Below are 17,581 nucleotides of genomic sequence, written 5' to 3'. Positions count from 1 at the left end.
TTGCAAAGGAGTTGCTAGGTGATGGATTCTTTAATCCTCTATATTCATACTCATACCAGCACACCCTCCCACACCCCATACTCCGTACTCCAACCTCTCTATCTCTCCACCTGAGAATACAGATTCTGTTCTACTTCACTCATTTTGATCAAGGGGATGCTATTTCAAATTCTAAAGACCATATGTAAAATGATTTGTCATTTCTCTTGACTTTATGGAGTAATTGTGTTTGCATGTCACACTGCTTCAGATTCTAGAATATGAACAGGAAAACAATCTTGTTTATTTACTTTTATCATGAGTTTCACGCAGTATTCTTCTTATTTTGTACACAGAGAAAGAAACATAAAAAGGTAAATAGGCCACTTTCTTTTTTGTATCTGGTTTGCTTGTGGCTCAGGCAAATTATTGAGGCCATCAAAGCGTAATGCCAATGCACTTCCCTGTTTGCCACACCCCCTCCCTATAAGGAGTTGATGACATTCCATCAGGCGGGGGTTGATGACCTCCTCATTTGTGAATGAGGCTTCCGCGAGCTCAGCGTTCAGTTGAGCAACTAATGTGAGTGTTGAAGTATCCCACCGAGCCTAGAAATAAGAAGAACACTTTCCCAAATGGATCCCCGTGGAATTAAGCTCTTGGTGTTTTCTTATGTATTTATTAGCTTTATATTTATTACACTGCAAACTAAAGAAGGTAAGCGAAGTACTACTTTTACAAATATAATTTCTCCTTTTGCAACAAGTCTATCCTCCTATGCCCAGGTTGTGGGACCACGAGGAAGTTGAACGTATAAAGCGCAGCGCAACAACATACTGATACAATAACGCAACTTGTAGAAGTTTTAGGTTTTTGTTGTTGCATTTTGTCCACAATTTTTTTTTAAATTCAATTCCTTATCAATTTTCATAAAATGTCGACCACATTCGATTATCAGCTGTCTATCCCTGATCTCTTTATCAACATGAGGGTGTGCTGAGAGCAATCTACATTATAGAGGGCTGTTGGAATTTTGAATTTACAGATTGTCTCTAGATCAATACGGTTGCAGTATGACCATTGTATGAACATATTCAATATAACACAGACTCTTAGACAAAACAGAAGACTATACTACTTTTCCATAGTTGTCCTACACTGAAATAAAATGATCAGATACTTTTTCGAAAAAAAGTAATAAGTGGAGATTTCTTTCGATATTTTTTCAAAAGGAATTAAAAAACGATTTCACACTTGTCAGTGCAAGGTAGCCTAACAACTACATATGGGAGACATGGATAATTATCTGCATGGCTGGGCTGAACATTCATGTCTGTTACTACTTAGTGCACGTTGAATGATATATGATAAAGTTAGTATATTCTATTTCATCAAGTTAATGATTACACCCTAAGCTTCCTTTTTAATTTTAAGTCACTGACATAGGCCCGTTTAAGTCTCAATTTAGGAAGTGTAAGGGAATACGAAGTTAAATGGAGTAAAATATTAGAGTGGAAATTATAATACCAAGAAGCAAATAAACTTCTAAATGTACTTGTCCCAGCTCTGTTACAGCAATCACATTAAGACAAGATTACATCAAGAATAGTCTGATGGGTGACAATATTAGTTTATCACTTGTGAATGATATATTATCACTTGTGTATGATTTTCAGCATAAGAAACAATGCCTTTTGCGACCTTTTCGAATCATAGTCGCACACCTCATGTAGCCTAGCCCATATGTTTTAATAAGGTTTGTATCACAACTAAAGTGGCAAAATACCTTCTTAAAATGAAGCACATTAATCTGCTTTACATGGGGTGTAGAGCCTAACTGGCATATATTAGCAGCGCACGAGTTTCAAGTTTGGGGAAGATACCATAAAAATGCACCTTTTTATAATAAAAGTCTTACATGCATAATTGCATTTGTGGTCACTTTTGATAATGGTGTTTTCTGCTAATGGAACATTTGCGTTTATAGCCTACTACCATGTGCGCATTGCTGCGCTTCACTAAGTAAAGTGGTTGAATTAGACTTAATTTGGACTTTTTCCCTTGTGCAGAGGTGCTGTTGGATATGAGGGCATCAGGGAGTGAGCTAGGCTGGCTGACCGGGCCATATGAACAAGGAGAAAAGCAAGGGGTAAGTATCCATCCACTCTTTCCTATGCCCTGTTCCTATACTCTTCTCTTTGGGGAAGTATGGCTAGAGTAGCACATAATATGCCATGTCTGAATGTCTCACCTTCACACTACTTTCACAACTCTTATTTGCCAGTATCTGCCTTTACAACTTGGTGCTCAAGTACAAATGTTAGTCATTGTAATGTCAAGTTAAATATGTGAAAGGGTCATATTATTCTAATGGGGGTTGGGTTTTAGTGCGTATCATGTCTGGACTCTCCAAGGGAGAGACAGACGGGAGAGAATGGCAGTTATAGCAAGCGTGGTAGAGAATACTTGTGGTTTTAAGTCCCTCGCTTCAGAATTGTATGTAAGGGTGCAATTAACTTAAGTTTAGAGCATATGGTACCTTTTGGGGAAAACTTAACTCGCTACATCAAATTATCTGTCGTTTCCCATAAGTAGAAAATGGGTTGTCTTTCATCACAGTAAAACACAACAGATTGTTTTTTTTTTTCTTATCGTTTGCTTTTGTGTCATGCGTGCTTGGGCCCAATTTTGTGTCATTAACATTTGAGTGGTCATTCAGTTGCATGCAAATAATTACAAGTTGGTCTATTTGATGGGTTGATGACTCAAAGGCAAGTTTGGGCATGCTGAACATACATAATCCTATCTTAAAATGTCTCAAAATAGTCTCTTCAATTGTGTACTAACAGTTATGTTGAATTTCACCTGGCACAATCTTGCTGAAGTTCAACTACTGTATAGACCAGGAAGATAAAGTTAATTGAAAGCCTGAACAGTTGTTATATTACAATATTTTATGTTTTTATAGCACTTAATTGTTGACAAAATTGACACGTATCATGATAATTATGATATCATGTATTATAATTCAAAATGTTTCTACCACGTTCGAATCACCCATTAAAACATTTTGCAATAGTTTTATGGAGCCGCTTGCTCTCGTGTTGCATGCCTCCGTTTATATGTGATGCCACACAGTCAGCCAACAAAGCACATTCCTTTAATAAATAGCATAGTGGTAACATGCAGAGGACAAACCACAGGCTCAGCCCCCGTGGGGCCAAATGTATTTGAGTAGCCACTATTACGCTGAAGCATGTTGGAAGTAGGGCTGTTGAGGTGACCGTATTACCGCCTCACCGGCGGTCACGAGTCATAAAGGCAGTCAAATTCCACATGACCGTTTAGTCATGGTAATTACGCTTCTCTAAATTAAGCATATAGGAGTACCTATTTCTTTGTTAACCGCTCAACACAGAATAGGGCGGATGCGCATGTGCGCACTCCCTCAAATCGCTTTGAGATTTAAATTTTTTTTTTTTTCTCAGTTTTGTTCAATTGTATCTTTCATACTATAAAATAATGCCATGAAATTATAAACAAATCTTGTCTGCTAAATGAACTAGTGTAGCCCACAGCCATTTGCCATAGCCACATCAGGACCTAACATAAAGACAACTCAGAGTATGCTATTATTTTCTTCTGAAATGAACTACATTTTCTTCATATCATGCTTCTTTAGACCGGTCTAAAATAAATAATGGATTTATTGTGAAGGTGTAGGCTATATTACATGGATTTATTCAACTTTTTTGTGTGGAAGCCAGGAGATGCTAAATGTGTTTGTTAATTAATGGTCAATTACCGTGAGATTACCGTGAGACCGACAGGTATTTGCTTGACAATCACCGGCTGATGAAATTTCGTGATCGCCACAGCCCTAGTTGGAAGACTTCTCACTAAAATGTCTAACTGCTGTGGCAGCAAGAGTTGGATATATGGATCAACATCTGTTACTTAAGATGCCTCATTGTTGACAGGCCTCAGGGGTATTTCAATAGTATTGTAAAAATCAGCTGGCTTCATTCCTTCGCTAAGACCTCTGGTCTTTTCTCGCCACTCTTATGTCTTGATATGTTCCTTTGGGGTCTCCCTCACTCACTTTCCCTTTGCCTCCAGGGTTAAAATTACAGGGGTGCTAGTCACTCCTATAACAAATCAAGGCACCCCCATTAGAATTTAAGATGTCAACATGGGCAGTAGGGAACCCACAATATGCATTGAACATTTTAACTTTGCTCAAAATGTATCCCCCAGAGTAAGTGTTTGACTGAATCCCTGATAGTCTGTCTGTGTGGTTGTTTCAGTGGGAGGTGGTCCAGAGGAGTCTCAACGGCTCACAGTTCTATACCTACTCGGTGTGTAACGTGGGCGAGCGTGAGCAGAACAACTGGCTGCGCACCACCTTTATCCAGCGCCGCCCGTCAGCCTCTCGGGTTTTCGTGGAGCTGCAGTTCATCGTGCGTGACTGCAACTCGTTCGACGGCTCATCGCTTACCTGCAAGGAGACCTTCAACATGTTCTCCTCCGAGTCGGACGCTGATATCGGCACCAACTTCCGCAAGGGCCAGTTCAAGAAGGTGGCAACCATCGCACCTGACGAGATCACCAGCCGCAATGAGCTGCACATCAACACAGAGACGCGGGTGGTGGAGAGCCTCACCAGGAAAGGCTTCTACCTTGCCTTCCAAGACATCGGGGCATGTGTGGCGCTGCTCTCTGTCAAGGTCTACTACAAGACCTGCCCGGCCACTGTCAAAAGCCTGGCAGCCTTCCCCGAAACAGTGGCAGGGGGGGGGGAGAACCAGGCCCTGAGGGAGGTGGCGGGGGCCTGCGTAGAGAATGCGGTGAGCGAGGAGACGCCCCGCATCTACTGCACGGTGGATGGAGAGTGGGTGGTGCCCGTCGGACAGTGCCAATGCAGGCCCGGCTACGAGGCCGTCAACGGCACATGCCGAGGTAAGGTGTATGTTCCTTTGTTGGCTGGTGGTCTGAGAGTCTTTCCCCTCTCGCATCATGGATTCTAATACTGTGTATGTGTGTGGGGGCTTGTGAGTGTGAGCTTGCATGATTAGTCTGCATAGAGATATTTCACAGAAGGTGTGAGTTATGTTTTTTAATTTGTGTTGGCGATAAAAAATGCAAATATTAAAAAGGCAATTCCACAGTAACATAATGATGCTGAGACTCCGATTTTTCACTTGAACAATTTTTTACAATTTCCACAGAATTTTACAAAAAGCATTTACTTAAAGAACAGTGCAAATGCAAAGTTTGGTGACAGAATGACGGAACAAACAGCACAAACAGTCATTCTGTTACCAAACTTTGCATCTGCACTGTTCTTCAAGTAAATGCATTTTTGATACATTTTCAGTGGAAATTTCCCCCTCTTAACTGAAGTGTTTGAGGTCGCCCACTCTTGTTAGTAGCCATTTTTATCAGGACCTTTGGCCCTTGTAAGCTAGTATCCTGCTAATTTATTGTCATTCATTCATTCTCTTATCTTAAATACTCATACGTAGTCTTACCTGGGCTTTGTAGTCATGTTGCCACCATGTTGCATTCAAGTCCTCATCAGAGGCCCTCTAGTCTACATCTCCTCAGTCCTGCCAAAATGACAGATGTTGCTCAAAGACTAGAGAGACAGAAGTCACTCTGAAACTACTGGTGGTGTATTGACTTCTTCAAGGTAAGAGGAGGGTAGAGAGGTGGAGGAGAAAAAGCCCCTCTTGTTATCAATTCAATTTCAATGAAATTTCAGTTCTCTGGCTTTCTTCGTTACATGCATCAGAGAAATTGGCATTCCTTCTCTCCCTCTCTCTCTCTCATATCTGCTGTAAGAGACTAGGTTTCACCATGTGAGTGTTTTTGTGTGTGACTGCAGCAGGGTGATGGAGAGCGAGCATGTTGGCATGCTCAGGCCTGTTAGTAGCTGTTCCGTGATGCACCACCACAAAACTCCCATCACCGGAACATTAAGCATGTTGCTACACCACTGATTCTGGAAGACACACACACACACACAATCTGTTTCCCCTCCACTGGTAATGTGTGTGTGTGTGTGTGTGTGTGTGTGTGTGTGTGTGTGTGTGTGTGTGTGTGTGTGTGTGTGTGTGTGTGTGTGTGTGTGTGTGTGTGTGTGTGTGTGTGTGTGTGTGTGTGTGTGTGTGTGTGTGTGTGATTTAAAAAAAGTGAGGAATGGAATGTAAAGGTAGGAGAACAATGAGGTGCAGTGTTGAGCTGTAGGCACTGGCTCCTCTCACCCTCCCCTTCCCATTCTCCACTGCATTCCTCTTCCATTTACTCCCAGATTACTGCAGGTCTGAGGAATTCCCGATGGAGAACTCCTGGGCTGTGTCCCAAATAGAACCCTATTCCCTATATAGTGCACTACTTTTGACTACAGCCCTATACATATGGAATAGGATGCAATTTGGGACGCACTCCTGCTCCCACCTTACAGAAAAATGGATTGAGGCTGAATACAGAAAGCTACAGTGTAAGGTGAAAGTGAATGAGTTTGGCATTAGGAGTGGAAACATACACAGATAAAACTGTGCAAACAGTACATAAAATGCACACGCAAAGACATACACACACACACACACCCTCTTCCCCCCATGCAGTGTGCTCCAGTTGACTCACTGTTGACATTGCCAGTTTTCTTCCTTTAAAGGGTAGGTAGCATAAATGTAACCACATGTAACATATGGATTAGCATTATAATGCGCGTCAAAAGTCCCAATGCAAAGTTACACCTCACTTTTCTATTTTTTGAGTTATTACATAAAACTGATCAGAATTCCGAAGAATGCTGAAGTCATGCTGGAAAAACATTTGCGTGGTGTGATGTAATATGGATAACCTGGCAAGCCAGACTATTCCCTATAATGTAAACTCCAACAGAAATAATTTATAATTAAACAAATCGTTTGCACTCATGACTACTGCTTTCAATTAAATGTTCTGCCTATTTGCAAGCTACTACTTTATGAATGTATTGTTACATATTAGCTTGCAAGGTTGCTAGCCAACTAGCCTACTAACGTTAGGCCTACCAGCCTGCTAACATTACGTTAGCACTGCGTGAGTCAGCCAGTTGCTATAGCTTACAGCTATATTAAAGTAAACCAAAGTTTTCTAAATGCATAACGCCATCTAACCAATTATCAAATAATGTTACCAGTATCTTAGCTAGCAAGCAAGCCATCCTGCTAAAGTTTATTTTAGCCTGCTAGCTAGCCTAGCTAGCCAACCACCACATTCAACATAGCTGAGTAGTAAGCCAGAGAACAACTAGTCTAGCACAGGCTGGAACCCACAGAACACAACAACAAAAATTGCCATCAGATATAAAGCAGAGAGAGCGGAGACTTACCAATTGACGCTAAATTAGCTACCTAAGTTAAAGAAGAGCCAATGAGAGGCCTTCAGAGGGAGACGCCGTTTCACCAGCCGAGGGAGAGGCCGTTTCACCAGCCGAGGGAGAGTCAGCTAATCCACATTTTCTGCTTCCAGGAATTGTGTACAGGTCTTTGCGACATGGGGCTGTGCATTATCATACTGAAACATGATGTGATGGCGGCGGATGTATGGCACAACAATGGGCCTCTGGATCACTTCACGGTATCTCTGTGCATTCAAATGGCCTTCGATAAAATGCAATTGTGTTTGTTGTCCGCAGCTTATGCCTGTCCATACCATAACCCCACCGCCACCATGGGGCACTCTGTTTACAACGTTGACATCAGCAAACCACTTTCCCCCACAAAGCCATCTGCCCGGTACAGTTAATACTGGGGTTCATCCGTGAAGAGCACACTTGACCGGCATACCATTGGCCATCGAAGGTGAGCATTTGCCCACTGAAGTCGGTTACGATGATAAACTGCAGTCAGGTCAACACCCTGGTCAGGATGACGAGCACGCAGATGAGTTTCCCTGAGATGGTTTCTGACAGTTTTTGCAGAAATTCTTCGGTTGTGCAAACCCACAGTTTCATCAGCTGTCCGGGTGGCTGGTCTCAGATGATCCCACAGGTGAAGAAGCCAGATGTGGAGGTCCTGGGCTGGCGTGGTTAAACCTGGTCAGTGGTTGTGAGGCCAGTTGGGCATACTGCCAAATTCTTTAAAATGACAGCGGCTTATAGTAGATAATTTAATGTTAATTTATCTGGCAACAGCTCTGATGGACATTCCTTCAGTCAGCATGCCAATTGCACACTCCCTCATAACTTGAGAAATCTGTGGCATTGTGTTGCGTGACAAAACTGCACATTTGAGTTACATTTTATTGTCCCCAGCACAAGGTGTACCCGTGTAATGGTAATGCTGTTCAATTAGCTTCTTGTAATGCCACACCAGTCAGGTGGATGGATTATCTTGGGGGATGAAAAATGCTCACTAACAGGGATGTAAATACATTTGTGCACAAACTTAAGAAATAAGCTTTTTGTGCATCTGGAACATTTCTGGGATCTTTTTATTTCAGCTCATGAAACATGAGACCAACACTTTACATGTTACGTTTATATTTTTGTTCAGTGTAGTTATAGGTAACCAGATCGTGACTACAACTAAGTCTTTGACCACACTGTGTTGAGTAAAAACTCATGCTTCCTACCCTTTAAGAATGCCTTTCTTTACACATAATCTTTGCTGGCAGAAAGGAACGCAAGCCTTGTGTTACCACACAAAGACACACATTTGACCTGGCTGCTCCTTGGATTTTGTCGAGCTGTCCGTGCCCACACCCTGTCACCCACATTAAAGACATATGCACACTCATCCCAGAGCTGGGCAAATATGTCTTAAGGCCAACTTGATCTGCGTTCCAAATGGCATCCTATTCCCTATGAACTGCACTACTTTTGACCAGGGCCATTTGAGACGCACGCTCAGTATCTAAATGCTCTTGTTTACACACAGTCTGAATGTTGTTGAGCTCTTTTTTTTGTCTGTGGGAAAAATCCTGGGGGAACCAGTAAATGAGTTCTGGTAAGGTTATTTTCTCCCATAGGAGGATTTCCCTTTTCCAGTAATCTAGGCCTAGTTTTCCTCTCCCCTAAACTGATATGTCGGTGACTAAGTTGAAGCTGCATGACTGTGCCTGCCGTGTGGCGAGTGACTTTATGGGTAGTAATTGACTTGGGTGTGTGTGTGCTTTATGTGCAGTAACTACTGGTTCTGCCTGCGTCTTTGTCTTCCTGCCCTCATTTCTTTTGCTCGTTCTATTTTCTTTTTTTTCTCTCGTAATCTCTTTTATTGCTCCCAGTCTCTCCCCCCCCCCCCTCCTTTTCCAATCTCCATTTTACAACTATCCTGTAAGTTTTATCATCAAAAGTAACATTATTACTGACTATTCCCACATGTAACCAGCTACAAGACAACATTTTTCTATTATTCTCTGTATGATGAAGATATTATTATGGTTTTGTCTGTGTGCATCTCCTGAATGTGACACCAATTGAATCGCAACATCCCGTTTCACACGACCCAGATGTGACTATTTAGACTTTGTGCTGTTCTGTGTATGCCAGTAAATAAAACAAGTATTTTTTGCTTATTTGACGACTGTCTCCAAAAATAATAAACAGACGCTACATTTGAAAAGTATCCCTGATCTGTGTACCGAATTTTGGTGGGGATACACATACTGTACATCACAGGAGGCTGCTGAGGGCAGAATCAAATCACATTTTTATTGGTCACATTCACATTTAGTGGATGTTATTGCAGGTGTAGCGAAATGCTTGTGTTCCTAGCTCCAACAGTGCAGTAGTATTGAAAAAGATTCACAACAATCCACACATCTAAAAGTAAAAGAACAGAATTAAGAAATATATAAATATTAGATTGAGCAATGTTGGAGTGGCTTTGACTAAAATACAGTACATACATATAAGATGTGTAAACATTATTTAAACATTATTAAAGTGGCCAGTGATTCCAAGTCTATGTATATAGGGCAGCAGCCTCTAAGGTGCAGGGTTGTGGAAGCCGGCTAGTGATGGCTATTTAACAGTCTGATGGCCCTAAGATGGAAGCTGTTTTTCAGTCTCTCGGTCCCAGCTTTGATGCACCTGTACTGACCTCGCCTTCTGGATGATAGTGGGGTGAACAGGCCGTGGCTCGGGTGGTTGATGTCTTTGATGATCTTTTTGGCCTTCCAGTGACATTGGGTGCTGTAGGCATCCTGGAGGGCAGGTAGTTTGCCCCCGGTGATGCGTTGAGCAGACTGCACCACCCTCTGGAGAGACCTGCGGTTGCGGGCGGTGCAGTCTGCCTTACCAGGCAGTGATACAGCCCGACAGGATGCTCTCAATTGTGCATCTGTAATAGTTTGTTGGTCTTAGGGGCCAAGCCAAATTTCTTCAACCTCCTGAGGTTGAAGAGGCGCTGTTGCTCCTCCTTCACCACACTGTGTGGGTGGACCATTTCAGATCGTCAGTGATGTGTATGCCTGGGAACTTGAAGCTTTCCACCTTCTCCACTGCGGTCCCGTCAATGTGGATAGGGGTGTGCTCCCTCTGCTGTTTCCTGAAGTTCACGATCAGCACCTTTTTTGTTTTGTTATTTTCCTGGCTCCACTCTCCCAGGGCCTCGTTATTGTTGGTAATCAGGCCTACTACTGTTGTGTCGTCTGCAAACCTGATGATTTGAGTTGGAAGGGTGCGTGGCCACGCAGTCATGGGGGAACAGGGAGTACAGGATGGGGCTGAGCACACACCGTTGTGGGGCGCCTGTGTTGAGGATCAGCGAAGTGGAGGTGTTGTTTCCTACCTTCACCACCTGGGGGAGGCCCTTCAGGAAGTCCAGGACCCAGTTTCACAGGGCGGGGTTCAGACTAGAGGTCGACCGATTTATTCGGGGCCGATTTCAAGTTTTCATAACAATCGGAAATCGGTATTTTTGGGCGCCGATTTGCCGTTTTTTTTAGTTTTTTTTTTAGACCTTTATTTAATCTTTATTTAACTAGGCAAGTCAGTTAAGAACACATTCTTATTTTCAATGACGGCCTAGAGGCAGAACGACAGATTTTTAACCTTGTCAGCTCGGGGGATCCAATCTTGCAACCTTACAGTTAACTAGTCCAATGCTCTAACACCTGATTACATTGCACTCCACGAGGAGCCTGCCTGTTACGCGAATGCAGTAAGCTAAGGTAAATTGCTAGCTAGCATTAAACTTATCTTATAAAAAACAATCAATCAATTACTATCATTGCTCCAATGTGTACTTAACCATAAACATCAATGCCTTTCTTAAAATCAATACACAAGTATATATTTTTTAAACCTGCATATTTAGTTAAAAGAAATCCAGGTTAGCAGGCAATATTAACCAGGTGAAATTGTGTCATTTCTCTTGCGTTCATTGCACACAGAGTCAGGGTATATGCAACAGTTTGGGCCGCCTGGCTCTTTGCGAACTAATTTGCCAGAATTTTACGTAATTATGACATAAGATTGAAGGTTGTGCAATGTAACAGGAATATTTAGACTCATGGATGCCACCCCTTAGATAAAATACGGAACGGAATAAACGTTTTGTTTTCGAGGTGATAGTTTCCGGATTAGTCAAAGGTATATGGTTTAGAGAGAAATAGTCGACGCGTTATAATTCCTGTAATAACTTGCGGCTGAACTTGAAAGGGGTTCCTTCGTTATTTTACCGTTCATGTCTTCCATAGAGAATGTCTTGATCTACTTCAAATAAGGTCTGTGTTTCGTGCAGGCTTAAACCGCCTCGACGTTTTGATACCCGTGTAAATCTCACTAGGATAAGGTAACGTTTGTCAACATATTTTCATAAATCCACTCTACAAAAAAATGATCTTCGCTTATATTTAGCCAATATTGATCAGAGTTACCTTGTCCTATGGATATCTACACAGTTACACGGTGGTGTAAGCCTACACGAAACACAGACCTTATTTTAAGTGAATCTAAAAATATCCTATGGAATAAATGAAGGAACCGCTTTTCAGATTTTGCTAGAAGGTGTCATGGGAATTATGACTCGCAATTTGGTCGTCAATTCTTACCATGCCCATTATTAAAATAGGATTTCCTGCATATAGAAATTACAGTTTTTGTTTTCAACATTCATCACAGGTAACTTAAACTATTTTTATTCAAACAGTTGAGAGTATTTGTCTCCTAAGCAGACTCTTCAGTATCATTGTCACTTCAGAGCTGTGTGTGTGTGTGTATTTATGTATTATATTAAGTTAAAATAAAAGTGTTCATTGTTCATTCAGTATTGTTGCAATTGTCATTATTACAAAAATGTGTGTGTGTGTGTATGATTGATATATATATATATATAATTTTTAAAATAAATCGGCTGATTAATCGGCATCGGCTTTTTTTGTCCACCAACTTTGTCCACTTTTTCGGCGTTGAAAAATCATAATCGGTCGTCCTCTAGTTCAGACCCAGGGTCTTGAACTTAATGATGAGCTTGGAGGGTATTATGATGTTTAATGCTGAGCTATAGTCAATGAACAGCATTCTTACATAAACTTAGCAAAAAAAGAAACTGTCAACTGCATTTATTTTCAGCAAACTTAACATGTGTAAATATTTGTATGAACAGAAGATTCAACAACTGAGACATAAACTGAACAAGTTCCACAGACATGTGACTAACAGAAATTGAATAATGTGTCCCTGAACAAAGGGGGGGTCAAAATCAAAAGTAACAGTCAGTATCTGGTATGGCCACCAGCTGCATTAAGTACTGCAGTCCGATGAACAAGCTCAGTCCAATGATGCTGTGACACACCGCCCCAGACCATGATGGACCCTCCACCTCTAAATCGATCCCGCTCCCGAGTACAGGCCTCGGTGTAACGCTCATTCCTTTGACGATAAACACGAATCCGACCATCACCCCTGGTGAGACAAAACCGCGACTCGTCGGTGAAGAGCACTTTTTGCCAGTCCTGTCTGGTCCAGCGACGGTGGGTTTGTGCCCATAGGCGATGTTGTTGCCAGTGATGTCTGGTGAGGACCTGCCTTACAACAGGCCTACAAGCCCTCAGTCCAGCCTCTCTCAGCCTATTGCGGACAGTCTGAGCACTGATGGAGGGATTGTGCGTTCCTGGTGTAATTCGGGCAGTTGTTGTTGCCATCCTGTACCTGTCCCGCAGGTGTGATGTTCGGATGTACCGATCCTGTGCTGGTGTTGTTACACGTGGTCTGCCACTGCGAGGACCATCAGCTGTCCGTCCTGTCTCCCTGTAGCGCTGTCTTAGGCGTTTCACAGTACGGACATTGCAATTTATTGCCCTGGCCACATCTGCAGTCCTCATGCCTCCTAGCAGCATGCCTAAGGCACGTTCACGCAGATGAGCAGGCACCCTGGGCATCTTTCTTTTGGTGTTTTTCAGAGTCAGTAGAAAGGCCTCTTTTTAGTGTCCTAAGTTTTCATAAGTGTGACCTTAATTGCCTGCCGTCTGTAAGCTGTTAGTGTCTTAACGACCGTTCCACAGGTGCATGTTCATTAATTGTTTATGGGTCATTGAACAAGCATGGGACACAGTGTTTAAACCCTTTACAATGAAGTTAATTCCAAAAAAAAAAATCCAAATATCTTTGATAGACAGTGTCCTGAAAAAGGGCTGTTTCTTTTTTTGCTTAGTTTACGTATTCCTCTTGTCCAAATGGAATAGGGCAGTGTGCAGTGTGATGGCGATTGCGTCATCTGTGGATCTATTGAGGCGGTAAGCAAAATGAAGTGGATCTAAGGTATCAAGGAAGGTAGAGGTGATATGATCCTTAACTAGCCTCTCAAAGCACTTCATGAAAGTTGTATTCTTGGTAGTAATGCTGGTGATATCCAAAAGTAATTTCCAGTTGTATGTAATAACACAAAAATCTTTCTGGCGTAATAATGTAAGATATGTAAGAAAAATTTAATACTGCTGCTTAGGAGCTAGAAGCAGAGCTGCCATATCTGTTGGCACCGTCTCAAATCGGCTCATAATAATGGCCGGAATAGAGCAAATGTAATGGCATCAAACACCTGGACACCATGCATTTCATACTATTCCGCTCCAGTCATTAACACGAGGCCCTTCTCCCCAATTAAGGTGCCACCAACCTCCTGTGCTGTACATGCAGCAAAAACAGTTGCCGTTCTTCACATATTGGACAAGAAACGTTCACATTTTGTCCAGATAAAATGTCAACTGAAATGTAAACACTTTTTAATGTTCTGAATATGTCTACTGGGATCACAGCATTGATATGACACAGGCGATAGTGAATACTTGACAAAAAGAGAGGATTGACCCCAGTTTACTCCCTAGAGAGGCATTATGAAAAGCAGAACAATTGTTATTTTGGTGCAACATTATATCAGCAGTGTAGTCTGGTGCTGGAACCAACTTGTTTATTGTAATCAGAAAGAAACATCTCTGGGACTGGTTTGTGACGTTTCGTTCTTTATCAGATGGGGTGCATAGGCCTACAGTGTTACATATACTATTTTCCCCTCCATGGGATCCATAGCATTATGGATACTGTGGATTTACTTGGTCTATGATCGCATTGTGTTAATAGTCAAAGAAATCCTCATTAAGGGCTATTTTTGGACTTTCAGCAGATGCTCATATCAGTCTTTCTTTCTTAACCTTTGGAAATGGGGAGGTTTCAGGAGATTGACTGTGATTACATTGAATGTGTTTCTGTGATCTTGTGCCAAGTTGATATCGACCTCTCAAACTGAGGTTCAGAGCGTGGGCTAGATAATGGAGGGACTCTGAGTAAATTGCCTCATCAGTGTCATGCGCTATCATGGTGAAGCTCCATTTGGAATAAATTGATTAATCGACATCCATGTCATCGGCAACATGTCAACTTAGCTCATGAGGCATTTATACGTTTATAGTCTTCGATGGGGACATATCATTAATTTTTAAGTCCAACAATGGATGTAGCAACTGCAGATTGCCCCATTTTTTAAATATATATCTTTCATAAGTAAATGAGAAGGGTTAGTGTTAGAAACTCATAGGCAGTACATAATATGGCATAATAGCATTTGCTAGTCATGATAATGAGTAAAGATGGCTCTTCTCGCCATAGATTGATATAGGTCTACTTTTTCATATTGTTGACAGTACAACAGTAGAGTAACTTAAAAGGCAGCTCCGCCACTTAACATTTGGGTTGTTATTATGAAGTATTTAGTGATGTCCTACACAGTTTTAGTGTAATTTTATGATTTCATGTCTATTACTGTTAAGTGATGAGCAAAACCGGAAATTGCTTCTGACATTTTCAAGTAGGATCCCTGAGATGATTAATAAATGAAATGATTATATTGACCATTATTTCAGCGATCTATATAACCCGTCTGTAGTTTTCGGGTTCATATTGAACTGCTACAGTGCATTCGGAAAGTATTCAGACCGCTTTACTTTTTCTATATTTTACAGCCTTACTCTAAAATGGATTAAATCATTTTTTTCTCTCTTTAATCTACACACAATAACCCATAATGACAAAGCAAAAACGTTTTTTTTTTTGGCAAATTTATAAAAAATAAACGGATCAAATTTACATAAGTATTCAGACCCTTTACTCAGTACTTTAATAAAGCACCTTTGGCAGCGATTACAGCCTCAAGTCTTCTTTGGTATGACGCTACAAGCTTGGCACACCTGTATTTGGGGAATTTCTTCCATTCTTCTCTGCAGATCCTCTCAAGCTTTGTCAGGTCGGATGGGGAGCGTCACGTCCAGAGATGTTCGATCGGGTTCAAGTCTGGGCTCTGGCTGGGCCACTCAAGGACATTGAGACTTGTCCCGAAGCCACTCCTGCGTTGTTTTGGCTGTGTGCTTAAGGTCGTTGTCTTGTTGGAAGGTGAACCTTTGCCCCAGTCTGAGGTTCTGAGTGCTCTGGACAAGGTTTTCATCAAGGATCTCAGTTTACTTTGCTCTGTTCATATTTCCCTCGATCCTGACTAGTCTCCCAGTCCCTGCCGCTGAAAAACATCCCCATAGCATGATGCTTCTACCACCGTGCTCTACCGTAGGGATGGTGCCAGGTTTCCTCCAGACGTGACGCTTGGCATTCAGGCCAGAGTTCAATCTTGGTTTCATCTGACCAGAGAATCTTGTTTCTGAGTGCTGCAGAGATGGTTGTCCTTCTGGAAGGTTCTCCTAACTCCACAGAGGAACTCTGGAGCTCTGTCAGAGTGACCATCGGGTTCTTGTTCATCTCCCTGAACAAGGCCCTTCTCTCCCGATTGCTCAGTTTGGCCGGGCGGACAGCTCTAGGAAGTCTTGGTGGTTCCAAACTTCTTCCATTCAAAAATGATGGCAGCCACTGTGTTCTTGGGGATCTTCAATACTGCAGAATTGTTTTGTTACCCTTCCCCAGATCTGTGCCTCAACACAATTCTGTCTCGGAGCTCTACGGACAATTCCTTCGATCTCATGGCTTGGTTTTTGCTTTGACATGCACTGCCAACTGTGGGACCTTTTTATATAGGCAGGGGTGTGCCTTTCCAAATTATGTACTATCAATTGAATTTACCACAGGTAGACTCCAAGTTGTAGCAACATCTCAAGGATGATCAATGGAAACAGGATGCACCTGAGCTCAATTTTGAGTCTCATATCAAAGGGTCTGAATGCTTCTGTAAATAAGGTTTTCTGTTTTTTTATTTTTTTATACATTTGCAAACATTTCTAAAAACCTGTTTTCACTTTGTCATTATGGGGTATTTTGTGTAGATTGATTACATTTTTATTTTTGCTATGTTAGATTAAGGCTGTAAAGTAAGAAAATGTGGGGGGAAAGTAAAGAGGTCTGAATACTTTCCGAAGGCACTGTAAGTGATGTTCTTGGTCCCAATCGATCAACACAAGCCTTTGCGGCCCATTAAACTGAACATGATGAGTACCTCATATCATTTAGCGCTGTTTTTCTTTTAAACTCAAATTTGCTTGTTTTCGCTTTGTCGTTATGGGGTATTGTGTGTAGACTGAGGAATGTTTTATTTAATCCATTTTAGAATAAGGCTGTAAGAAAATGTGGAAAAGGGGAGGGGTCTGAATACTTTCCGAATGCACTGTATATGGTGCTCTGGTTGTCTTCCTCTAACATCTGTAAAAAATATATTTTAAATGGATGTTCAATAACCTATAGAATGATATTTATAGTTGGCTTATTCCAATTTTTTTCTATTGTTCAAGACTCATGCTCCCATGATTCCATTTTTCGAAACCACTCCCACCATCACCGCCGAAGTTGCAGCACCGGCAGCCATTGCTCCCTTCCAAATAGCCTATATTTTTGTAGTGAATTACTTATATTATATAATATTATACTTTTTATTAGTTCCAATAGGCCTACAGTGTTGTGGCTTGGACAATTGTTAAGGCTGTTATTGTTTAACACTTTTAAATTTTTCAGGTGCAGCAGGGTTAGCTACTTAGCTAGCTAGCATTGCTAATGTTAGCACCAAAGATACGGGCTTCAATCATGAAAGACTAGGATTTTGTAGTGATTTCATAATAAATGTTGAGTTCTAACAGGACTACATGTTTAAGACCGTCGCTAAGATTAAACTGTGCTGTTATT

At 41.6% G+C, this 17,581-nt stretch overlaps 1 protein-coding gene across 1 annotated transcript in view; it reads left to right on the top strand.

Annotated features, from left to right (window-relative positions):
* Positions 1–614: 614 nt before the first annotated feature.
* The window catches only part of LOC120059286 (ephrin type-A receptor 2-like), a 36,357-nt gene continuing 19,390 nt past the window's right edge, over positions 615–17,581 (top strand). The window contains exons 1-3 of the mRNA XM_039008222.1: positions 615–696; positions 2,049–2,128; positions 4,287–4,938. Of these exons, the coding sequence (XP_038864150.1) occupies positions 615–696; positions 2,049–2,128; positions 4,287–4,938 (814 nt within the window). The remainder of the gene's footprint in view (positions 697–2,048; positions 2,129–4,286; positions 4,939–17,581) is intronic.

Source organism: Salvelinus namaycush, chromosome 14 (assembly GCF_016432855.1).
Source record: "Salvelinus namaycush isolate Seneca chromosome 14, SaNama_1.0, whole genome shotgun sequence".
NCBI lineage: Eukaryota > Metazoa > Chordata > Actinopteri > Salmoniformes > Salmonidae > Salvelinus > Salvelinus namaycush.
Note: the sequence above shows the minus strand (reverse complement) of the source record. Positions and strands in the feature narration are given on the sequence as shown.